Here is a 25,086-nt window from a genome sequence, read left to right as displayed (position 1 = left end):
ACTATTCCTTTATGTGAGATTTGAATATGGAGAGAAGCAATTGTGATTTTGCTTCAGTGCTAGGGAAGCTCAGAAAGAATTCTGGGTTAGGAGTTACGACTCCAGCACTGTCAGGATGTGGCGAGCCCCTTCTCTGAGTTTGTGTCCTCCTCTGTAAATGCAGATGCTAGTGTTTATCTTACCTTCCTCCCCAACTGGTTGTGAGGAGCCAGTGAGAGCATCTGTGTGGATGCCCTTTGAAAAGCGTGCAACGCTGTGCTCACTTCCGGGAGGTGGAAGTTAGCCAGGTGCTCTCCTGGTGAAGGAGAGTCCCGTCTCTCCTTCCCCCATCACAGGTGGATGTCATCCTTTTTAAGGGTGTATCACAAATTGCTCTTGGGGGAAAGTTTTTAAACTTCCTCTGACCCTTGGGAAATGACGCCTCTTCTGTAACATTTGGGTTTCAGTCTCAGTGGAGAGGATACAAGCAGAAGAAGGCGTACCAAGACCGCTTGGCTTACCTGCGCTCCCACAAAGATGAAGTTATAAAGGTATGTAGCCCAGGCAGGGTTTCTCATCAGCATGGCGTGTGAGCGTGACATGTGCGGAGATGAAGGGCTCTTCTCATTTCTGGGACCCCCTCTCCTTCTCCACAGATCCAGTCCCTGGCAAGGATGCACCAAGCTAGAAAGCGCTATAGAGAACGCCTGCAGTATTTCCGAGATCATGTGAGTACCCCTGGGTGAGAAGCACCGGTAGAATCAGTTTTGCTGTGTTTGCAGTGGACAGATGAACTGAGGAATTTCTTCTTTTGTGTCCCTTAGATAAATGACATTATCAAAATCCAGGCTTTTATCCGGGCAAACAAAGCTCGTGATGACTACAAGACTCTCAGTGAGTAACTGTGGCTCAGCAGAGAAGAGTTGAGGCAGTGGCTGAGAGCCATCGGGTTCTGGGTATTCTCCACGGATCTCTTTTCTTGTCCTGCAGGCAAGGCTTGGGGGGCAGGGTGCTGCTTGTGACTGAAGCCCCTTTGCTAACCCATGGCTTGGTGTCTTGCTGCTTGCTGTATCTGCCTTCTGCCTAACAACATAGCAACAGCATGACCAGGAAGATTGCACTTGGTGGTTGTCTCTGCACATCTCAAAAATAAACGAATATCTTACGTGTGAATAGAGCTGCTTTGTTTTCTTTTTTAAATATAAGACAATGCTGATGCTTTCCAAGACACAGAACTTCTTCTGGGAATGCCATTCCTCGTCTGACACATGCTTTCTCCCTGTCAGTCAGTGCCGAGGACCCGCCTATGATCGTGGTCCGGAAATTCGTCCACCTGCTCGACCAAAGTGACCAGGATTTTCAGGAGGAGCTTGATCTTATGAAGATGCGGGAAGAGGTTATTACCCTTATCCGTTCTAACCAGCAGCTGGAGAATGACCTCAATCTCATGGATATCAAAATCGGACTGCTGGTGAAAAATAAAATTACACTGCAGGTATGGTCCAGTACCAGCCAGGGCCTTGGGGCACTGTCCTGCTTGATACCTCTGCCTCCCTACCTTTATGCCTTGCAGGGCTGGCTTTCTTCTCCGTGAATGCTGTATGTTTTCTTTTATGTTAAATAAGAAATGAAATTATTTGATCACATAGTTTTGAGTAGAGAAGTCTTAGCCATCCAGTGGCTAAGACTATGCTTCCAGTGCAGGGGGCCTGGGTTCCATCCCTGGTCAGGGAAGTAGATCCCACATGACACAACTAAGAGTCTGCTTGCCACAGCTAAGACCTGGGGCAACCAAATAAATATTTTTTAAAAATAGAAAAGTATAGATAAAAATCATCCCATTATTACACCACTCTAAGAATAATTTTGTATCCTACATTTTTATTTAATATAGAGGATAAGATACATTTTATATGATATCATCACAAATACTATTTTTAATGGCAGTGTAATAATTGATCAGGAAGTAGTCTGAGTCACGTCTTTTTCCAGACTATTTGGCATTTTCAACTTTTTTTATTACAGAATAATACTGCAGTTAATGTTTCACTGTACATGTAGCTTTATTGTATACAAGACTTTGTAAGATAGACTCCTAGAAGCTGGTTTCCTGAATCAATGGACATTTTTAGGATTAGGTTCTTCATAAGTAGATTTGAGTAGGAATAGATTTGATTGACATACTGAAAATGGGATTCAATGTAGTGATTCCAGGGGCTCCCCAGGTTTCTCAGTGGTAAAGAATCAGCCTGCCAAGCAGGAGATGCAAGTTCGACCCCTGGGTCGGGAAGATCCCCTGGAGGAGGGAGTGTCAACTCAGTCCAGTATTCTTTCCTGGAGAATCCCATGGACAGAGGAGCCGGGTGGGCTACAGTCCGTGGGGTCCCAAAGTCCCACACGACTGAGTGATTAAAACAGCAGCAGCAGATGATAGTAATTCTAAAGTATGTAATGGGATCCGCCAGTGCAGTAGACCTTCACGAAAGGTTTTAGGTGCTAAAAACCTTTCCATAATGCCTGGAGTTGCATCTTTGAAAGTGTTTTGATTTATGTATACATGTGCTTGTTTACAGGATGTGGTTTCCCACAGTAAAAAACTTACCAAAAAAAATAAGGAACAGTTGTCTGATATGATGATGCTAAATAAACAGAAGGGAGGTCTGAAGGCCTTGAGCAAGGAGAAGAGAGAGAAATTGGAAGCGTATCAGCACTTGTTTTATTTACTGCAGGTGAGTGGCTCCTGGAATCAGTACTGTAAAATGTAGTTAACTTTTTCTCAAGAAAGCCTTATGCATGGATCTCTGTGGAAATCTTTCTGATTTCCACTGAGGGGTGAGCAAAGGGCTTGTCTTATTTTTCTTTTATGATTCAGGTACATCCTGATCCTTCAAACTGAAAAGTCTTGAATATTTGTGCCAGCCTTCAAGTTACATGGAAATCACTTATCCCTTGATTTATGTTTCAGACCAACCCCACCTACCTGGCGAAGCTGATCTTTCAGATGCCCCAGAACAAGTCCACCAAGTTCATGGACTCTGTGATCTTCACTCTCTACAACTATGCCTCCAACCAGCGAGAGGAGTACTTGCTCCTGCGGCTCTTCAAGACAGCCCTGCAGGAGGAGATCAAGTAGGGACAGATTTCTGCAGGGCCAGGAACCCCTCCCCTCCATCACAGATGCTGCCAGTTAGAGATTCAGGCCTGTCTGTGCCTTTTTTCCACACTGTGATATGTGTGAAATACTTACTCTAAAGAAGCATCTATTTTTTATAACAATAATATATAGTATAGGACTTCGATGGTGGCTCAGCAATAAAGAACTCACCTGCCAGTGCAGGAGTGTGGGTTCCATCCGTGGGTCAGAAAGATCCCCTGCAGAAGAAAATGGCAATCAGCTCCAGTAGTCTTGCCTGGGAAATCCCATGGATGGAGGAGCCTGGTGGGCTACAGTTGATAGGGTTGCAGAGTCGGACATGACTTAGGGACTAAACCACAACAGCAACATATATTATACACTAATGCAAGCTAATTATACTAAAAGTACAAATTAATTACATACATGCCATATATATGTAATTAATTGGCCTTCCCTGGTGGCTCAGATGGTAAAGAATCTGCCTGCATTGCGGGAGACCTGGGTTTGATCCCTGGGTCGGGAAGATCCTCTGGAGAAAGGAACGGCAACCCACTCCAGTATTCTGACCTGAGAAATCCCATGGACAGAGGAGCCTGGTGGGCTACAGACCATGGGATCACAAGAGTTAGACATGACTGAGCGATTAACAGTTTCAATTTCAGTTTTTCATACTATATATACTACACACCAATATAAACTAATTATATATATATAATGTAAACTAATATGCTAATTATGAACTAATATAAACACTAATATAAAATGTTGCTGTTTCTGGGAGATGATAGAATAAGAGATTTGCCAGTAGTTTTAGAAACATTCTGTATTAAGACAGAATTCTTATCCAAACAAGAAACTTTCCCGTCTTTAGCTAATAAGAGACCTGATCATGTTTCCATGATAAGAGTTTGCAGCTGCAGGCAGGTCCCATATTCAGATGAGAGTCGGGAAAGTTTCTAGAGAAAGAGCATGTACCCACCTCTTTCCAGCTACTTCTGTTTTTAAGGAGATGGGGTCTTTAAGTAGGAAGGATCTGAAAGTTGGTAGATTCGTGACTAGTTTGAACTGAACTTGTTTCTTGTGTTTTACAGGTCGAAAGTAGATCAGATTCAAGAGATTGTGACAGGAAATCCGACAGTTATTAAGATGGTTGTGAGTTTCAACCGCGGCGCCCGGGGCCAGAATGCGCTCAGACAGATCTTGGCTCCAGTGGTGAAGGAGATCATGGATGACAAGACCCTCAACATCAAAACTGACCCCGTGGATATTTACAAGTCTTGGGTTAACCAGATGGAGTCCCAGACAGGAGAGGCGAGGTATGATCATCACAACCCCTTTTTCTTTCATGTTTTTAGTATTTTCTCTCTCTTTTTAAGTGGTTAATATTTCTTTGATTTGAAAGTTAGTAGTTGTTCAAAAGTTTTCCCATAGAAACCTCTTCTTTAAGCAGTTGAGTTGGTAATTTCTTCACTTATTTAGCAGATATTTATAGAGTACTTCCTAAGTGCCAGACAGTGGGTTAAATGCACATATAGTAATATGATATTGGGGACTTCCCTGGCGATTCAGTGGTTAAGACTTCACTTTCTAAGTGGGGTGGGGTGCGGATAATCTCTTGTCCGGGAGCTGAGATCCCACCTGCTTCTCAGCCAGAACAAAACATAAAACAGAAACAATATTGAAACAAATTCAATGAAGACTTTAAAAAATGGTCTATATTAAACAAAAAAAAAAAAATACAATAACAGATGAGACATACAATAATGATTGAAACCAACACACTCCCTGCCTTCTGTTCATAGTTTGGAGAGATGAGACAGGTACATAGAAACGAAGTTGCAAGCTGAGGGGAGTTCTGTAGTTTTGTAGGGAGCTGTGATGAAGCATACAAGTGGGAGCTAACTTAGAGTGGTTGGAGAGAGCCTTTCTGAGCGGGTGAACCATCACATGGCGGAGGCTGGAGGATGCGATTGGCCCTGCCGAGTGCAGAGTCTTCCTGTCCAAATGCCGGCAGGTGAAAGGAGCTCTGAGAGTCTGGGACTGGAAGGACATGGGCATCGCGGAAATGGGGTTAGGTGGGAAGAGACACCTGGATCTGAGTGAGATCTCTGTGTTCTGTGAGAGGGAACAGGAGATGCTGTGGGCCAATGATGAGCTGCCCTGGATCACTGCAAGTTGGGCCAACTAAATTACCGTAATCCAGGAGACTTCTGTGCCTGGGCCATAGTTTACCATCTATGTGAATACATCCAGAGCAGGAATGTGTCACCAGAATATGGAAAATGCTGGGGAAATACAACTCAGAGAGCCAAAATGTTTCTGATTTTATCCAGCTTGGGTGAGGGCTAGAGATGTGAGCAGAGTAGTCTGCAGTGGGTTTCTCATTTGGTGTAGAGTAGGGTTAGATCATGCGTGAGGTTCTCAGGGGTAATCTTCAAAATTCAGATCTCCTGTCCCTTAAATGGCTCTCCCTGGCTTCTGGGAAAGTCCAGACTTAGCAATACACACAGGGCCCTCCATGACCTGGCCTCTATTTATTTTAATGTTCTCATTTCTCCTCCCTCTTCCCTCCTTGTGTTTGATCTTCTTTCCTAGAAGACTTTTTTTTCTCCCATTTTTCTGAGTTCATACGTTCCTTCCTCATGGAAGTCTTCTTGATTCCTCCAATCTGAGTAGAAGCCTCTTCTCTGTGGCATTGTAAGACTTCCGGTCAGCTTCTTATTGTTGCACGATGTGTTTACAGATAGTTACGTGTGTGTCTCTCCCACACGTACAAACCGTGAGGAACTCGAGAAGCTATCATGTCTCTAACGCTTTGATCCCAAATGCCCATCACAGTGCCTGGCACATAGATCTAGGCTCCAGATTCACAGCTGAAAACCTGAGCCCCAGTTCCGGCCCCACCGTTCACCAGCTCTGTGAACATAACAAAATTACCTGGTCTCTCGGGGTCATTCTGCATATGAAAGACACAGCCTGGCCTCAGGCTGTTGGTCTAACATGTTGTCATTCATTTGCTAAGTTGTGTTTGACTCTTTGCAACCCCGTGGACTGCAGCATGCCAGGCTTTCCTGTCCTCCACTATCTCCCTGAGTTTGCTTAAACTCATGTCCATTGAGTCGGTGATGCTATCCAACTATCTCATCCTCTGTTGCCCCCTTCTTCTCTTACCCTCAATCTTTCCCAGCATCACGGTCTTTTCCAATGAGTTGGCTCTTTGCATCAGATGGCTGAAGTATTGGAGCTTCAGCATCAGTCCTTCTAATGAATATTCAGGGTTGATTTCCTTTAGGATGGACTGGTTGGATCTCCTTGCTGTCCAAGGGACTCTTCAAGTATATGCTCCAACACCACAGTTAGAAAGCATCAGTTTTTTGGCACTCAGCCTTCTTTAGGGTCCAACTCTCACATCCGTACATGACTACTGGAAGAACTGTAGCGTTGACTAGATGGACCTTTCTCCAAGAAAGGAAAATCTGTCACTGCTTCTACTTTTTCCCCTTCTATTTGCCATGAAGTGATGGTCTAACATACATGGGGGTAATTTCTGCTTTCCCAGCAAACTGCCCTATGACGTGACCCCAGAGCAGGCCCTGTCTCACGAGGAAGTCAGGACGCGGCTAGACAACTCCATCCGGAACATGCGTGCCGTGACTGACAAGTTCCTGGCAGCCATCATCAGCTCCGTGGACAAAATCCCGTGAGTGTCGCCCGCTGTGGCCCCTGGTAGAGCCCAGCACCAGTGGCCTCCAGCTCCCGGTCCTTCTCACCAAGTTTTGTCTACCCCACAGCTACGGGATGCGCTTCATTGCCAAAGTACTGAAGGACTCCTTACATGAGAAGTTCCCCGATGCTGGTGAGGATGAGCTGCTGAAGGTAAGACCAAAAGCTGGCACGTTCTTTCCCTTCCGATACTAGCCCTTGGAGGAAAAGTGCCCAGACCACACCTGGCCTTAGACCTTCGTTTTGTTTGTTTTAGTCGCTTGGTTGTGTCTGCCTCTTTGAGAACCCATGGACTGGCCTGCTGGTCTCTGTCCTTGGGATTCTCCAGGCAAGAATACTGGAGCGGGTTGCCATTTCCTTCTGCAGGACTAAGCCTGACCTTGAAAGTGAAAAGGAAAGGTGGAAGTCTCTCAGTCGTGTCCAACTCTTTGCGACCCCATGAATTATACAGTCCATGGAATTCTCTAGGCCAGAATACTGGAGTGGGTAGCTATTCCCTTCCTTAGACCTTTAGCAGTAAGGACCTTAACATAGATTTTGTCAGTAGCTCGCCATTGAGCATGAGGTTTTGAAAGTGATTGTAAACAGTAAATGATACCTCTCTTAGATCCTGTATAGTTCCTATGTTGTTTGAATGGCACATGGCTATCAACCAAGTAGAGAAGATGGATTTTTCTGTCTTGAGTTAACATTTCTTTGAGTCCTGTCTTTTCGCTGAAGAATTGCTCCCTCTGCTGGTGGCCAGGTGAATGGTAGCAAGCACAGTTGTTTCCGCTAAGGCTGTTGCTGATAACTCTCTTACTCAGCTATGCTCCCTCTTTTTTTTTTTTCCTTAATCTGAACGCTTTTTTCTTCTCTCCTAGCTCTCTGCTTTCCTACAGTGAGGCCTCGATTCTAGACTTTCTGTTCAGGTGAATTCATTTTCTTTTTTTCTGAATGAAACTCTAAGGGAAATGCTTTGACTGTCCTTGAATTCCGTAGAAGAGATATGTGTTGAGTGGCTTTGATTTCAGAGGCATTAACTTGTCTGCCTTTGACATCTGCAGCATGAGAATGGTGGGGGTTGGACAGATGACGCTAGGTCGTGTTCAAGGATTTGTTTTAGCTGCTTAGAATGAGTGCCCCCCTGCACGGTAATGAAAAGTACATGTGGCTGACATGGCTTTATTTGTTGCCGTGATATGTGGACAAAGAATGTCCTAAAATGCTCAATAACAGACTTTATGTCTATCATTTTTACCTTCTGAATCTGTTCTTTCATTGTAGTGATTTTCAATTCTGTTCTCATTTTCTTTTTTTTCTGCATCCAGTCGAGGGATGTTTGGTCATTTTAGTTTCAGGCCTTGAGAAAAGGTGTGTATGAGTGTGTAGAGTGTTTGTTTTTTTTTCCTCACAGGGCCACATTTTCTGGTTTTGTTAGCAAAGTCATTTGTGGCTTACTTGTTGGAGTGGCTTTTAACACCCATTTCTTTTTCCTCTTTTCCCAGATTATTGGCAACTTGCTTTACTACCGATACATGAATCCAGCCATTGTTGCTCCCGATGCCTTTGACATCATTGACCTGTCGGCAGGAGGCCAGCTCACCACAGACCAACGCCGCAATCTCGGGTCCATTGCCAAGATGCTCCAGCATGCAGCTTCCAATAAGATGTTCCTGGGAGATAACGCTCACTTGAGCATCATTAATGAATACCTCTCCCAGTCCTACCAGAAATTCAGGTAAGGGGAAAGGGATGAGGTGCTTAAAAGACTCTGTGGGCATGTTTCTAACTCTTCAGGGTAAAAACGAGATTAAATACCACACCCAGCATTCCCTGGACCGCAGTATCATAGGATACACGCCTGATGCACTCTGAGCTCCAGATGATGAGGAGGAGCATGTGCGAGCTATCAAAATGTGTCCTGGACTTCCCTGGTGGTCCAGTGATTGAGAATCCGCCTGCCAACGCAGGGGACATGGGTTGGATCCCTAGTCCAGAAAGATTTCACATGCCGTGGAGCAACTAAGCCCATGTCCCCGCAGTGAGAGAAAGCCTGTGAGCAGCAGCAAAGACCCAACAGAGCCAAAATAGAAATGAAAAATAATATTTAAAAAATATTTTTAAGAAGTAAAATGTGTTCCTATGAAATAGACAGTACTTAACATAAACATAACATCTACATCATGCACATGTTACTTTGTAATCAGAGAAGAATTGGCGCGCACTTTCAGTATTTATAAGTTAGTCATTCAGTCGTGAGTTCAGGGCGTTGTCTTCGAGAGCTGGGTCCACTAACAACAATGGGTGTTTGAGAACCGTCTTAAATTATGGTTGAGCGGTTCTTGTGGGCAGAACCAAAATAAAGTGGAAAGAGCACCAATGTCCCAGGGCTGTCAAGCACAATGGACATGCTGCGGTTTCTCTCAAGTCAGCCGTCTTGCCTGGCTTCTGTTTGAACTCACCGCTCCAAGGGTTTGTGGGGTGTCCTTCCTTTGTCAGCTTCTTACACGCATGGCACTTGTGGGGGCCTGACTGCTGTGTTTATTTTCAGACGGTTTTTCCAAACTGCTTGTGATGTCCCAGAGCTTCAGGACAAATTTAATGTGGACGAGTATTCCGACTTAGTGACCCTTACCAAGCCAGTGATCTACATCTCCATTGGCGAGATCATCAACACCCACACGGTAAGTATTCTTCTTCAATGACATAATTCCATTGCTCTGTCTTAATTGCCTTCTCTGGCTGCTGTCCATTGTCTCTGGATGCCAGATACCTCCCCATCCTTTGATCTTACTGACATCACATCTGCCTTGTTTCTTATCTTCCTTTGCTTATTTTTCTTAACTTTCTTGAAGTGATCCCCAGGCCACCTGCGTCAATATCATCTGGGCTGGTTATTAAAAACGAAATTTCTAGAACCCCACCTCAGGCCAGCTGAATCAGAAGCCCCGTGGGTGGGCTTCAGAATTTCTGTTGTGACCCCTGATATAGTGACTGGATAAAATACTGTTTTTACTGCTCCTTCTTTTTACGCTGGCCCTCTGTGTTACTTTTCTAACATGATCTAAGATACCAGCTTTTTCCTCTGTGTTACCTTCGAGTGACTTTCCTTTGGGTGCTCTTTTTTTCCCCACCTCAGATTTTTATAATTCATTCCTTTTCCCCTTTGGGGGCATATAGAACAAGAAATGAGAAAGTAAAATGAAATTTCAGTGATTGTCATTTTTGATGACATCACCAAGTAGGATTTGGCGAATGGCCCTGAATTAATAATAATGTTGATCTAATGTACTTTTCTCTGAATTAAAAGATATTATATACTGGAAGCTTTAAATGAAAGCATGAGTATGAGTCATTTGAACTGGTTGTAGAGTACATTGATGACTTGGGTATTGAAGTCTGTGAGCTCCCATGTTCTTTCTTCTGTAGGGTGCATTTAAATCCTCTATAGCTGGTACTGAGAGAGTACCAGTATTTCGTCTTCATACATCACAGGCCAGCATGTTGCTCTATGTGTCATGTTGTTTATTTGGGTCAGTCTGTTGAGGATTAGCTCGTCAGTTCTTGAAAACACAGGAGTTTTGTTATCTAACCTCTTTTGTGCTGTTAGGTGTTGTGGGTGGGGCTGGGGGCTGGTGGGTTGAGTGTGTGAATGGAATTGACCCCTGGATGTGTGGATGCAGCTCCTGTTAGACCACCAGGATGCCATTGCCCCAGAGCACAACGATCCGATCCATGAGCTGCTGGACGACCTCGGCGAGGTGCCCACCATCGAGTCCCTGATAGGTGAGGCTCTGACTTAACTGCCTGGCAGCTGGAGATGGGGAGCACGGCAGGAGTGCTGTGATTGTCTCCTCTGTCTCCACGCTGTTTGTGCTCCAAATCCACATCAGGGAAGAAGTGAGGTGCAGTCCCCATCTGTTAGGAACTAAAGTCCAGTGGAGGGACTTCCCTGGTGGTCCAGTGGCTGAGACTCCACGCTCCCAATGCAGGGGGCACGGGTTCAATCCCTGGTCAGGGAACTAGATCCCGCATGCCACAACTAAGACCTGTTGCAGCCAAATAAATAAATATTTAAAAAAAAAATAAATAAATAAAGTCCAGTGGATAATGGACTCAAATGTAGTGCATATTATAAATGCTCAGATGTAATACATATCTGAGGATGAGATGGTTGGGTGGCATCACCAATTCATTGGACATGAACTTAGACAAACTCTGGGAGATGTTGAGGGACAGGGAGGCCTGGCCTGCTGTAGTCCATGGAGTCACAACGAGTCAGACACAACTTAGCAACTGAACAGCAAGAACAATACATATAATCATATAACTAGAAATGATAAGTCCTATAAAGGAAATGAACAGGGTATTTTGAGAGAGAAATATTACAGTGTTGAAATGATTTGTCAAACATTTATTATTTTATTAGGGATCCTTTGTCTTAATCATTTGACATAATATATTTTTTCTCACTGAAGGGTATCCTTGCCACAAGGTACATATTGGCTGATTCAACTATCTTCTTAAACTTGCATTCTCTTTTATTTGAATTATCATCTACTCTCCAATGTCTTTTCTCTTTATTATATTGATTTTTTTTCCCTACCCTTCCAAAACTTTAGGAGAAGGTGCTGGCAATTTGAATGACCCAAATAAGGAGGCACTGGCTAAGACAGAAGTGTCTCTCACACTGACCAATAAGTTCGATGTGCCTGGAGATGAGAATGCAGAAATGGATGCTCGGACCATCTTACTGAAGTGAGGATTGAAAGGAGGAGGAGTGGAGTGACTTTAACCCAGTGATCACGCCTGTCCCTTGGTCTTGCTGAATGAGTCCACTTGTTCATACCTAAAATGACCTTGTCCATTTAAGCCCAATACAGTTCTGGTCATCTCCCGTACTATACTTGGCACAGAACTTACCTGCCTTATTTGCTAATGAGATGCTGAAACAAATTTGCATCTCTGAGATCCTGACCTTAGTACCCACTCTGTCATAGCTGCATGAGTAATCCTGGGGCTTCGCGTACCTGTGTGGGGGCTGCCCAGTGGGACTCTGGGAGGCGGTATTTGTTCTGCTCCTGCTGAGGTCCCTTCAAGAGGAAGTGGGGCAGGTGCTAATGTTTGGATGCCTCCCGAATCTCCTTTCAGCACAAAACGCTTAATTGTGGATGTCATCCGGTTCCAGCCAGGAGAGACCTTGACTGAAATCCTAGAAACACCAGCCACCAGTGAACAGGTAAAGTTTGGGGGTTTATTGTGTACCATAATTAGATGGATAGACGCTCCTGTGGTGGGCGTGTGACAGGGCTGAGAAGGGGGGACACAGATGGTAAGAGGCGGTCACTGGGAGGTGGGCCTGGGTGTGACTGGCAGATGGTAGCACTCGGGGCTTCCTGAGAAAGCTGTTGGTCCCTAAATCCAGAGGTCGATGTTTCTAGGGCACAGAGCTCACTGGCACTGGCATACAGTCTGTGTGTGTGCTTTAATTTAACCTGAGACGGAGTCAGTGAGTCTGCCCAGCAATCTATTGAATATTGTATTTCTAAAATTTTTTAAAATTTTATTATTTTATTTTTTGGCTGTGCTGGGTCTTCGTCGCTGTATGAGGGCTTTCTCTGTTTGCAGTGAGCATGGGCTTCTCATTGCAGTGGCGTCTCTTGTTGCAGAGCACAGGCTGTAGGACATGAGGGCTTCGGTGGTTCTGGAGCATGGGCCTAGTTGTCCGGAGGCACGTGGGATCTTCCCAGACCAGGGATCGAACTCATGTCTTCTGCATTGGCAGGTGGATTCTTAACCACTGGACCACCAAGGAAGTCCTATACTTAGAATTCTGTTCAATGCCTTGGTAGGTAGGAGAGAAGAGTAGAATATGGCTCCTGAGTTATGTGAACTCATGATACAGTTGGATACATGTGACATATAAACTGAAACAATTAGAAAACCACTGAAAATTCACCATGATCTTGACTCAAAAATAATAGAAATTAAGAAAGGGGCCAGTGAGGAGCAAAGCATCAGGAAGGTATGGGGCTTGAACCAAGGTTCCCCATTTCACAGATGACAAAACTGAGACCGCCTTGAGGTTAAATAACTTGCCCACAGTCATTCACTTACAGTAGCAGAGCCAAACTTGGATCTGGTTCTGTCTGACTCCAGTTCATGCTCTTTATATCACATGATAAGCAGTAGTTTTGACATTAGAATGAAAGGGAATATTAGGAAAGGAATTGCTCCAGGTTGGGAAAAATTATGACCTTTCTGAGTATAAATATCCCCAGTACAAACAGTTCAAAATAGGGTCCCAGAACCTTAGCCATATGCTAGGATCTATCAGCATAGAGGTGATCATTGAGGTTTTGGGAGAGAACAGTCATAAAGGATGGACCATGGGTCCTTTGGCGGCACCAGCCCTTGCTAAGGCAAGGAAGATGTGCAGGGAAGATGAATACGGCAATAGCTACGACAAGACACTGGATTTGGGGTGAGAGGAATGGTAATGAGAACTGGTGATGATAGCCAGACGTTGAGGAAAGTGCTGAAAGAAGGGGAAAGCAGGTGTGGATCATTTCTTGGGTGGGAACACAACAGACAGACATTGGTTGGTGATTAGGAGAGATACCAGACATAAGAAGGGTCTCTTCACTGGCGTTTGCAGCACGTTTGAAAGCAGAGGGCAGGCCTGAAGGTGATCCAGCTGTGATGAGGTGGGGGAAAAAAAACATTCACCCGCCACTGGCATTGCATTGGTGTGATTGTAACATTCATCACACCAGGTTTCAAATAAAAGTAAATGGTTTCCATGTCCCACATGTGATAGGGAAAAAGTGAGGGATTTTGTATGCAGTAGAGTTCAATCTCCTGATTAAACCTTGGAGTCCAGGAAAGAAGCCAGCATCTTGGGACTTCTCTAACAGTCTAGTTGTTAAGACCTTGCCTTCCAATACAGAGGGTGCAGGTTCAATCCCTGGTCAGGGAGCTAAGATCCCGCATGCCTCACAGTCAAAAAACCAAAGTGATATTGTGACAGATTCAGTAAAGATTTTTTAAATGGTCAACATTAGGAAAAAAAAAGACGCCAACCTCTAGCTTCATAGATGTTTCTCTTCCAGATGAAAGGAGGGCAGCCTCTGCTTCATGCGTTTGTTGGGGTGGGTCAGGGGGCATAAACTTGTTGCCCTCTGTTTCTAGAATGGAGTGTGTGGGCTGTACAGGCTCAGGTGTGGGTGAGGGTGGGTCCTTTCATGAAATCCTCTTCCTTGCTATAGGAGGCAGAGCATCAGAGGGCCATGCAGAGACGCGCCATCCGTGATGCCAAAACTCCAGACAAGATGAAGAAGTCCAAAACCATAAAGGAAGACAGCAACCTCAGTCTTCAGGAGAAGAAGGAGAAGATCCAGTCAGGCTTGAAGAAGCTCACAGAGCTTGGCACCGTGGACCCAAAGAACAGATACCAGGAACTGATCAATGACATCGCCAGGGTATGGCATTTAGGGGGCAACAGTGGCCTGGCCATGTTGAAAGCCGTCTCAGAGGCTTGTGGGGACACGGGAGCTGTTCCAGTGACAACACACCTTTAGTTCATGGGCCGATTCAGGTCTTCTCCTCCCGGGAATCGCTTCTGACCCTTCCAGCGTGCGGTCCTAGCCTGCCCTTCCATGGCTTATTCCATGGCCTAAATTAGTAGGAAGAACATCCTGATTAGTGTTTCCTGTGTCTCAGTTTGTCTTTTGGCCTTAAAGAATTCCTCTGGCTCTTTTCAGTGATAACTGTGCAATAGAAATTCGCTTCAGATTGATCATCACATCCTAGATTTGTGTGAGTCTTCTCAAGTAAGGGGCTGTGGTGCAGGCCAAGGAGTTTATGCGTCCTCTGCTGTTGCACTAAAGCACACCACACACACCTCGCAGCTTGGCACTTGTTATATTAAAATGATTTTTTTCCTCCCTCTCCTGACAATATATTTAAGATGTTTAAACACGCTTTGCCAGTTGATTCTGAGACTGTTGGAGGTCTGTGAAAGTAACCCATTTTCCCTGCCTCTAGAAAATAGAAATGGGGAAAATGATGAGATCTGAATTTCTTTGTTAATTTTTGAGCATGAAACTGCTGCCTATGAAGAACAAGCAAGGCCGAGTTAAACACTGCCAGCTTCTAGTGTTAATGGTTCCAGAAGCACATGACATCATTATTTTTGTGATTTTAATAATTATGTCTCAGGATATTCGGAATCAGCGGAGATACCGACAGAGGAGGAAGGCTGAGCTGGTGAAGCTGCAGCAGACCTACGCTGCCCTGAACTCTAAGGCCACCTTTTATGGAGAGCAGGTGGATTACTATAAAAGCTACATCAAGACCTGCCTGGATAACTTAGCCAGCAAGGGCAAGTGAGTATTCTTTTTTTTTTTTTCCTTTATTTATTTATTTTCAGTGGGTTTTGTCATACATTGATAGATTTACACGTATTCCCCATCTCGATCCCCCCTCCCACCTCCCTCTCCACCCGATTCCTCTGGGTCTTCCCAGTGCACCAGGCCCGAGCACGCAAGTGAGTATTCTTATAAAGAATCAATGTCAGGGGAAAAAGAAGTAGAGGCAACTGAAGTGAGTGACATTGGAGATTTTTACTGACAACACACTGGATCTGTTTATTGCATTAGTCCTTTGTTTGGCTTCTAATCGTTTGTAATTTCCTAGTTCCATTTGTTATGTGTGCGTGCGTGCTAAGTCACTTCAGTTGTGTCTGACTTTTGTGACCCCATGGGCTGTAGCCTACCAGGTTCCTCTTTGCATGGGATTTCCCAGGCAAGAATACTGGAGTGGGTTGCCATTTCCTTCACCAGGGGATTTTCCCGACCCAGGGATTGAACCCAAGTCTCTCATATCTCCTGCTTTGGCAGGCAGATTCTTTACCACTGAGCCACCTGGGAAGCCCTCCATTTGTTATGGTATGGTGTAAATAAATAATGTGTGGAGGGTTTCAAGGATGCTTATTTCTAAACATCCTGTGTTCCAAAATATCTTCTCGGCCCTGGAAATTAAAGAACCTTGTAAAAGGGTCTTTTAGTGGCCCCCAAACCAGGATGCACCTCAAAACTCACTTAAGGAACAATATTAATATAAACAGTTCAATTCCCTGGCCTCAGTACTTCCTGAGCACAGGCTCCCAGACCATGATTTTTCCCCAGCTTCCAAGGAAGAGCTGATGCAGCCTCCTTGGTGCTGGCTACAAACCATCAATCTGCCCATTTTTCAGGGAGGGAAATTGAAAATCCAGAAAGGTGAAGTGATTAAGCACAGGTTCTACTTACTAGAAGGCTGTTTATTATTTACTCCCAACTTTTCATTTTGAGATTCTTCAAACCCCAGAAAAATCCCATGAACAGAACCACAAGCACCCATATACCTTTCGGCTATTAATAGATTCACTGTGTGTAGCCCATCAGCTTCCCCTCTCCCTAGCCTGCTCTCCCTCTCTATGCCTTTTCTCTCCCTCCCTGAAGACTTCCCAAAGCGAGGCAGGGCCGACATGAAGGGGTGAAAATCAGGTTCGCATAACCGAGCTCACGTAGTTGGTGCCTTTGTCCTTTGAAATGTCCCCATCATTCTCTGAGCACCTCTTGACTTTCTGTGACACAAGATGTTTCTGGTTCAGTTTGTATTCTCCCCTCCCCAGGCTTGGAATCAGCTATTTCTCCAAACATCCCTCGTTCCTTGTAATGAAGGATGGTATTTAGAAACCTAAATCTAGGGACTAGATGTGCTCATTGCCAGAGCCATTATTGTTTCAGGCCTTCTAGGCAGACGGGGCTAGGTCCTCATTTCCTTTTTAATGCTGTTGTAGAGATAAAGTAACTGCTGAGTCAGTTCTCCATCGATAGACATTGACATTGTCTCGTTACTTATTATAAAAAATTCTGCAACAAAGAGCTTCTTGTACATATGTCATTTTGCAGATGTAGGCATATTTTTTTAAGATAAATTTCTAGAAATATAATTGCCAGCTTTAAAATTTTATGCAGTTGTGATTTTGGTAGGTACTTCAGTTGCCAGCTGCAGGGGTTATTACCTTTTATCCAATTACCAACTTTTCTGCCCCATTTCTTGAGAGCCCTCCCTTGAGAGTCCCAGATCCAGTTCTCATTCATCTCAGTTCCTCCCTAGCTTACTTTTCTTACCGCTTCGTGCCTTGATTATCCCAGTGGCCTGCTAACATCTGTTTCTTTTACCTTGTTCCCATTTCTCTGTGTTGCTATGCTGACTTAAACTCTTTTAAAAATTACACATTCTAAGGTATTTTTATTTTTTCTCTGCACAGCCAGGAGGCTAAGAGTGACTCCTGTGGGGTTCCCTTCAGTATAGTTCCCTGAAGTAGAAATCCTAGCATTCATTTGCCATTTTAGAATTGGTTTGTTACTTATGCTTGCATATGGGAAGTTTGTTTTCCAACCTCATATCCTTGAGTGACCAACAGAGATTCGTAGTAGATAGTAACTTATAGAAAGTGACATAATGTGGTCTTTACAGGGTCTCCAAAAAGCCTAGGGAAATGAAAGGGAAGAAAAGCAAAAAGATCTCTCTAAAATACACGGCAGCAAGACTACATGAAAAAGGAGTTCTTTTGGAAATTGAGGACCTGCAAGTGAATCAGTGAGTATTTACTGTTTAACTTTATTTTATATATTGATTATTTTTGTTTCTGTGTTTGTCATAGCTTTATCTTATTGACTTTCTCTTATCTGGATAATCATTATTATATTTTACATGTGTTTGTAATTGATTAATTAATCAGTTATATGCAGGATTTGGCCTAATACCCAGAGTTAATTTGTCTTTCATAGAAGGGAATGTATTTGTATCTTTTCCCTATATGCCTCTATTCACATAAAGATTATTCACTCACTTTACTACTTTTTTTTTTAACTTAAATTGGAATGATACTGTTTATAGTCATGTATCCAGCTTTTTCCTTATTACATGTTGTGAGCATTTTTCACATAGTTTGAATGACCATATAATTTTTAATAACTAGTTTTAATTTAACCATTTACATATTGTAGAATATTTTAAATTGATTTTACTTTTTACAATATTCCACATGTAATAATACCTTTATAATGTAATCTTTGATTCTACCTTTGATTATTTATTTTATGATAGATGCCTAAAATTGCAATTTCTGATCAGTGTATAATTTTTTTTATTGTGAAAAACACAAAACATAAAATTTACCATCTTAACTATTTTTTTTAAGTAGTTAGTTTTTTGGCCACACTGTGAGGCATGTGCGATCTTAGTTCCCCAACCAGGGATCGAATTCACGCTCTGTGCATTGGAAGTTGGAGTCTTAGCCACTGGACCACCAGGGAGGTCCCTCTTAACTACTTTTAAGTGTACAGTTCAGTAGTGTTAGGTACGTTCACATTGTTGTGCAGCCCATCTCCAGAACCTTTTCATCTTACAAAACTGAAACTGTACCCATTAAACAACAACTCCCGTTTCCCATTTCCCCCAGCCCTGGGAAACCAGCCAGTCTCCTCTCTGATTCTATGAATCTGACTCCTAGTTGCCTCATACAGCAGAATAATATAATACTTGTTTTTTGTGTCTGACTTTCTTCAGTTAGCATGATGTCCTCAGGGTTCATGCAGGTTGTAACCTGTGACAGGTTTTCTTCCTTTTTAGGCCTGAGTCCTTTTTAGGCTTTTCACTGTATATGTGAGCCACATTTTGCTTATCCGTTCGTCCATTGATGGACATTGGGTTGCTTCCATCTTTTTGCTGTTGTGAATGATGTTGCAGTAAACATGGGAGTACAAATATCTCTTGAGACCCTGCTTTCTGTGTACCTGTAAGTGAAATTACTGGGTCATGTGAAAAAGTCTATTTTTAATTTTTTTAGGAACTGTCATACTATTTTCCATAGTAGTGGAAACAAATTTTTTAACTCGTGTATTAATATTACAAAATATTTTCTAACCATGTCTGAAATGTGTTTCAAAGTGCTTTCTTACCTCAATAATTCTTTACCGTCATTGAATAACAAAGCAGTTTTTGATATTTTTGACTTAATAGATAAAAAAGGTAGCACTTTTAAATTTTGCATTTTGTAGAATTCTAGTTGAGGTTTTTGGGGGGTGTGTGTGTGTATGTATTTAAACATGGCTTATTCTCTATGTTTTCTTTGATTATTTTTTCATTTGAGCACCTTGGTATTTTGGGTTTATTTTTTTTTTAGATTAGCACTTTATGCATTTTTCAACCCTTTTTTATAATTTATTATTTATTCCCTTCTTTTTTTGTCGTTATTTCCTGTTATTGTTCAGGTGCCTATCATTATTTAATAATTTGCTACCGCCGACTTAGAAACCAGATGACAAACCAATCCAGTTAAAATAAAATTATTTATTACGTAAAATAATATCTTTATAAAACCTGTGAGAGTCTCCTGTTGAGTAAAATGCATGTGTTTTAGACTGTGGACTCTGTAACCTCTCATCTAGCTTCTCGGTGACCTCTTTTGCATCCTCCATGGTTCTCAGCTCTGCTTATAATAGATCAGTTTGCTTCATAGTTGAGTTTTGGAAATCTGGGGTGACACACTTTGATCACCTAGAGAACAGCTTGCTCCCACTTTCTGATGCATAAACTCCTGGACATGTAACATGTTGAGACTGAGTGGTACCTTAAATATTTTCAGTAATAACAGTTTATCTTTGGTAATACTCACTCCATTTATATCCATAGCACCTACTCCTTCCAGAACACCTCCTGTCTTGGTTCTTTTGGTCCTGACCCCTGCTTTGTTTATGTATCGTTTCCAGTCCTCAGACATGCTTGTATTCAGACATCTGTCTTCTCCTCCTCCTCCTGGCCCCATTTCCTCTTCATTCTCCTTCCACTATCACGCTTCAGAAGTGGCCACACGGAAGGCCAGGAGGAGTCCTGATGTCATCCCTTCATAGGTCACTGTGTCCTTCCTCAGCGGTTCCTCTCAGTAGGAGCCACGTTCTCGCAGGAGAGGTTGCCACTCTCTCCAGATCCCAAAGCAGATGGAAATTACAGCATCAGTATCACACACATCCCCACCTGCGATAGTACTTCGCACCTTTATTTTCTCACACTTTTCACTGCTGAACATTGAGCTCATCTCCTTTCCAGACTTCACAGAATATTTTTATATGAGAACACAAAAATCAAATCCTTGTGATGTTTTGTTTCAAACAGGTTTAAAAACGTCATCTTTGAAATCAGTCCAACAGAAGAAGTTGGAGACTTTGAAGTAAAGGCCAAGTTCATGGGAGTTCAGATGGAGACATTTATGTTACATTATCAGGTAGGTCTGCACCAGGTAAAACTGATGGCTCTGGGTGTGAGACAGTTGTGTTCTTGTCAGGGGAGAAAGCAGACCCAGGTGAGGAAAGCAGCCCACACTTGGCAGTGAGCTGAGTTCTGAGTGTCAGATTTGGTCTGTGTGGGCTAGCAAGCTTTTGCAGACTGTTTGGGCTAGTGAGCTTTTGCAGACGTATAAGTCTTCAGCAAGCATACCTGAAGCTTCCACTTAGGGTTGCCACTAAATTGAACTGACACCTTGGTTGTGAATAAAATGTTTAGGTACAGATCTCGACAGTACAAAATCATGAACTTTTTCAGTAGCTTGAAATCTTTTTTTTTCCCCCTCTCATTTTGATTTGATATAGGAGGTTTAAAGGTATGCTGCTGACAAGATATGTGCAAGTTGCATCTTTGTACACTGAATCTCACTTTGTTTATATTTTGGGAACTTTTTTTTTTTTTGAGAGAAAGCAACTTTTTATTGAATCTAAGTTAATAAATAGGGATCACAGAACAAAGAGCAGACAAACAGCGTGAGTTACATCAGAATGAAAAGAGTAAATGACAGGCCTGGGTTTCCAGTCTGAAGCTGTTATGCAATATGACTTTTTTAGCCATACCACACGGCTTTGGGATCTTAGTTACCCCACCAGGAATTGAACCCAGGCCCTGGGCAATAAAGCACCAAGTCCTAACTACTGGAACACCAGGGAATTCCCCTCTGAATCCCCTTTTAAAGTCAAGAAGAATTCTGCAGTGAATCATATTGTAACATAACTGTCCCTAACTTTTATTTTGAAACATCTCTCTCTTTTTTTTTTACATTAAAAAATATAAGGGTGTTGAGAGGACTCCTAGGTAATGTCCAGCTTCCATTAGTTCTGTGAACACAGTGCTTTGTGGTTGGTACCCAGCTTATATTTCTCAAATGGCTGCACCCCGTTAGGCTGGGCAGGGCCCTTTCCCTGAAAGGAAATTCGAGCTCTTACACATGTCGCTCTCCCTTCATTGGGAGTTTTCCCCCACTTTCTTCCTCTGTCATTTATTGAGGACTTTCATGTCGTTACCACACCTAAAACTTGCCCCACCAGCCACACCACAGTCAGTTCCTACTTCACCTCCGTAGCCTATAGAGCCAGCCCCTGTTCACTACAGGAATCAACTTTACTTTCCTCTCGACTTCCAAACTGCAGACTCCTTAAGGACAGGTAGTATTTCTCTGTCTCCTTCTCAATGACCAGTAGATCCTCAAAACATGTTAACTGTACAGATGTGAAATGATTTTATGATGCATGTAGCTAACTCAAGTCCTTGCACAAAAAAGAGCCTCTTATTCCCTCAGTTTCACCAAATTTGTGTAGGCTGCCCATTCTGCCTCAGTGTATCACTCCATGCACAGAGCCATTATATGGAATGACCGCCAGGTGCAAGATGTTACAGTTCAGGTGATGCACCAGGGTCCTTGTACACCTGGAGCCGCTAAGATTTTTCCAAAAGATGAATTGGTTGAACTTTTGGAATCCCTTCAAGCCCCTGTCTTTTTTAAAGATTTTTTTCTTGCAATCTTTATTGAATTTGTTACAGTATTGTTTTTATGTTTTTTGGTTTTTTTTTTGGCCCTGTGGCATGTGGGTTCTTAGTCCCCCCCCACCCCACCCTACCCCACCCAGGGATCGAACCCACACCCCCTGCTTTGGAAGGTGAAGTTTTAACCACTGGACCACTGAGAAGTCCTGCCTTTAGGCCCTTTGATTCCTGCTTTTTCACCACCGCTCTTCTAAAGTTTGGGTGTGGGACCACTCTGATTTCCTCAGTTTGTTTCGGACAGTGGAGGGTAGTATGGAAACGGGGCTTAGCTGTCAGATCCAGATTCACCATGTCCAGCTCTGTCCTGTCAGGCGGGTCATTTAACATCCCCCAGCCTCAGTAGCCTCATCTTTAAATCTGAAATAATCACCCCTGGTAGGATTTCTGACAGGACTTAAACAGACATCGTATAACACGCTTCTACATTGAGGAACATATAGTAAATGTAAAAAACATTTAGTCCTCTCTTCCCCGTCGTGTTCAGGATAGGAAAGATCTGTCATTTGAAAAGGAAATGAAGACTCTAGTAGATGGTGTTGAGATGACATTACTGGCCTTATCTTGTGTTCAGTGGTTATTATGTCTCATCATGGATTGAAACGCTGTCACCTTCTCCAGGCGATACATCACTTAGACGAACTGGGCCGCAGCAGGCAGGTCCATAGCTGGGCACTTGTGTCTCACTCCAGCTCACATCTGGCGCACAAGGCACGCCACATCCCTTCCAGATTCCTCCCTACTCGTGTCTCTCCTTTTCTTGTCCCACGGACTTGATTAACCATCAGAATGTTTTTTTGAACAGGACCTGCTGCAGCTACAATATGAAGGAGTCGCCGTCATGAAATTATTTGACAGAGCTAAAGTCAACGTCAACCTCCTCATCTTCCTTCTCAACAAGAAGTTCTACGAGAAGTAACAGAGCATTTGCTTCCAGCTCAGAAGGATAAAGAAAGAAGTGCCCGGTGGCCGCCTTTCTGGAGGTCCTTCTTTATTTCTCCAAAACAAAGACCCAGCCCATACCATTGCCTCAGTCTAATATCGCCCCCAACTCCACAAGTTTAACTCCTCCCACTCAACAGGGACATTGGTCGTCCTTTCTTCATAGTGAAATTGTATTTCAGGCCCAGTCTGACCCATCTTGTTCCTTTGTTCTCTTCTGTTAAGGAAGAGTGGGAATTCTCCTGAAATCTCTCATGTTGTTACAGTCTTAGAGGTTGCATTACTATATTGTAAGCTTTGGTGTTTGTTTCTATTAGCGATAGGGACGGTGGGATTTGAATACTTGCTGTTTAGAAGTGGAAGCCATTAGCCCAATAACGTGCATACTTAGAAGACACACAGTTAAAATGTTAGGTTATCCATAGTTATTGGTTGTCACTTAAAAGTGAAGTTCCTTTATATTTCTGTTCCATCAGTAAAATTGAAGGATATGGGGAGGCTTTGGTTGTCTTCCATTCTGTCTTCCCTTATGGGCGGAAGCTAATAGAAGTCACTGTTCTGTGTTCAAAGGAAGCATTTTCTAGAAAGAGAAGGATGTTGTTTTTAAATTTCACCATTAAATTTGGGCAGTTCTCGTCAGTGGATGGGAGAGTCCCACTGTTAAAATTAAGCTATTTAGGTAAATTCAGAATGGTCTGAACACTTGCTTGTTTCTGTTGGTGCAAAGATTGACTAGTTTCAGGCAAACGATCCACTCCATCCCTATGGCAAAGGAATGGGTTATCCCTAGCGTAGAATGTAACTGTTTCCAAAACTGTTTTGTATCTTAAGAGTGCCTTATGAAAGTGTAGATTTATTTCTTAAAATGGGGGTGATAGGAATTTTAAAGATTTATATAATGCTTCAAAGTCTTTAGAATACTGTAAGAAAAGGGTTTGGGTTTTTTTTTTTTTAATTGGCTTATCTGTATATCTGAACTCTTAAAACTTTTTTATAGCTAAAACACTAGGGTTTATCTGCAGAGTTGCAGAGAGATTATCCTGCCTTAAACAGACTGAAACAAAACCAAACAAAAGCAGCCAAGCGATGTTACACGTGATATTAAAATCTGGTTCCCCACCCCGCCTTTTTTTTGTCTTTTTTCTTGCTGCCCACACTATGCCTTTATTTTATGAACTCTGTTTTTTAAATTTAGTCACAAACAATTCAGTGCTAAGCATTGAGCTCATGGAGCTTTCATTCTTAGATTAAAAGTCATGTACTTTTTAAAAACAGTCTTTTTATCCAGGAAAATATATTGAAATCACGCTACTGAGCCTCCTTTCCTCTGATGTTTTGGTTCAGTGTTCTTTTATCATAAAACTAACAGTTAAAAATTTACTGATGTATATTTAAAGCCAATAAACTGTTTTCATTGATAACAAATCATGTGACGCATCCCGGTTACAGATGTAAAGTGCTGGAAGTGTGTTTTTCATGATAGACTGTTTACTGAGTCAGGTCCACGGGTGCAGCCATACGGGTCTGCACACTCCAGGCAGCCCACAGACAGGTGAAGAGGTGAGGTGTGGAGTGTTAGGGAAAGAGTCTTCACCACCTTGACCTCATTTCTTGTGTTTCTCAAGACAATTTTTTTAGTAAATATTTCCCTCAGATTAAAAGAAGATGCCACTCTATGTGGCATCGCCTCAGAAACTGGGACCAACCAAAATGTCAACCGTTTTACCTTAAAAGATAATATCCAACCCAAATTCATGTTGGGCTCCAAAGGCCACGTCCATGACAGACAATAAGTAAAGTTCACAACTCTTTAATGAAATATGATGTTTCAATGATTGCCACAAACTACACCTCGAAATGGTAATTTTGATGGTAACCATGCATAATTATGGTGTTCACAGCATTGAGGATGCCCAGACAAATTCAAGTCATGGCATTGACACTTAGTAACTCTTTTTAATTTTAATTTATTAGCCATAGCAGTCTCTGTCTCAACTTTTTTCCTTCTTTGACCTTCTCTTCAACCAGCCATCATGACATTGACCATGTATTTCCTCCTCCCAGAATTTGGACTGCCTGTCAGATCATTGCCCCACACAATTGCCTCTGTATCTCTGTGTGAAATAAAAGGTCATTCATTTGTTTTTGTGTTGATTTTCCTCAGTCTCATTGTTAGCAGTTCCTGCAAAACCGTGTTAATTAGAGTGAAGTTTAATCATTGAAAGCCACAACAGAAAACAACCCCTTCATAGTCTTTTTAAAGGAACAAACACAAATCAGCTATCTCAAAGAGATTTTTTTAACTTGTGAGTTTAGCCTTTTTAAATATAAAATGCTTTAAGTAGCCTTAGCATAAAAAGAACTGGGGGTGTGGCAAGGTGGAGAACCAGCATAATGTCAGTTAG

At 42.8% G+C, this 25,086-nt stretch overlaps 1 protein-coding gene across 1 annotated transcript in view; it reads left to right on the top strand.

Annotated features, from left to right (window-relative positions):
* Positions 1–24,825, top strand: part of IQGAP1 (IQ motif containing GTPase activating protein 1) — a 100,529-nt gene extending 75,704 nt beyond the window's left edge. Inside the window, exons 20-38 of the mRNA XM_043922676.1 lie at positions 447–530; positions 636–707; positions 804–873; positions 1,266–1,474; positions 2,553–2,708; positions 2,945–3,108; positions 4,207–4,431; positions 6,675–6,815; positions 6,907–6,991; positions 8,326–8,558; positions 9,372–9,504; positions 10,504–10,606; positions 11,443–11,578; positions 11,972–12,059; positions 14,089–14,301; positions 15,041–15,207; positions 17,348–17,470; positions 20,048–20,156; positions 22,545–24,825. Coding sequence (XP_043778611.1) covers positions 447–530; positions 636–707; positions 804–873; positions 1,266–1,474; positions 2,553–2,708; positions 2,945–3,108; positions 4,207–4,431; positions 6,675–6,815; positions 6,907–6,991; positions 8,326–8,558; positions 9,372–9,504; positions 10,504–10,606; positions 11,443–11,578; positions 11,972–12,059; positions 14,089–14,301; positions 15,041–15,207; positions 17,348–17,470; positions 20,048–20,156; positions 22,545–22,658 — 2,625 coding nt within the window. The 3' untranslated portion in view covers positions 22,659–24,825. The remainder of the gene's footprint in view (positions 1–446; positions 531–635; positions 708–803; positions 874–1,265; positions 1,475–2,552; positions 2,709–2,944; positions 3,109–4,206; positions 4,432–6,674; positions 6,816–6,906; positions 6,992–8,325; positions 8,559–9,371; positions 9,505–10,503; positions 10,607–11,442; positions 11,579–11,971; positions 12,060–14,088; positions 14,302–15,040; positions 15,208–17,347; positions 17,471–20,047; positions 20,157–22,544) is intronic.
* The last annotated feature ends 261 nt before the right edge of the window (positions 24,826–25,086 follow it).

The sequence above is a fragment of the Cervus elaphus genome, chromosome 13 (genome assembly GCF_910594005.1).
Source record: "Cervus elaphus chromosome 13, mCerEla1.1, whole genome shotgun sequence".
In the NCBI taxonomy this organism is placed as follows: Eukaryota; Metazoa; Chordata; class Mammalia; order Artiodactyla; family Cervidae; genus Cervus; species Cervus elaphus.
Note: the sequence above shows the minus strand (reverse complement) of the source record. Positions and strands in the feature narration are given on the sequence as shown.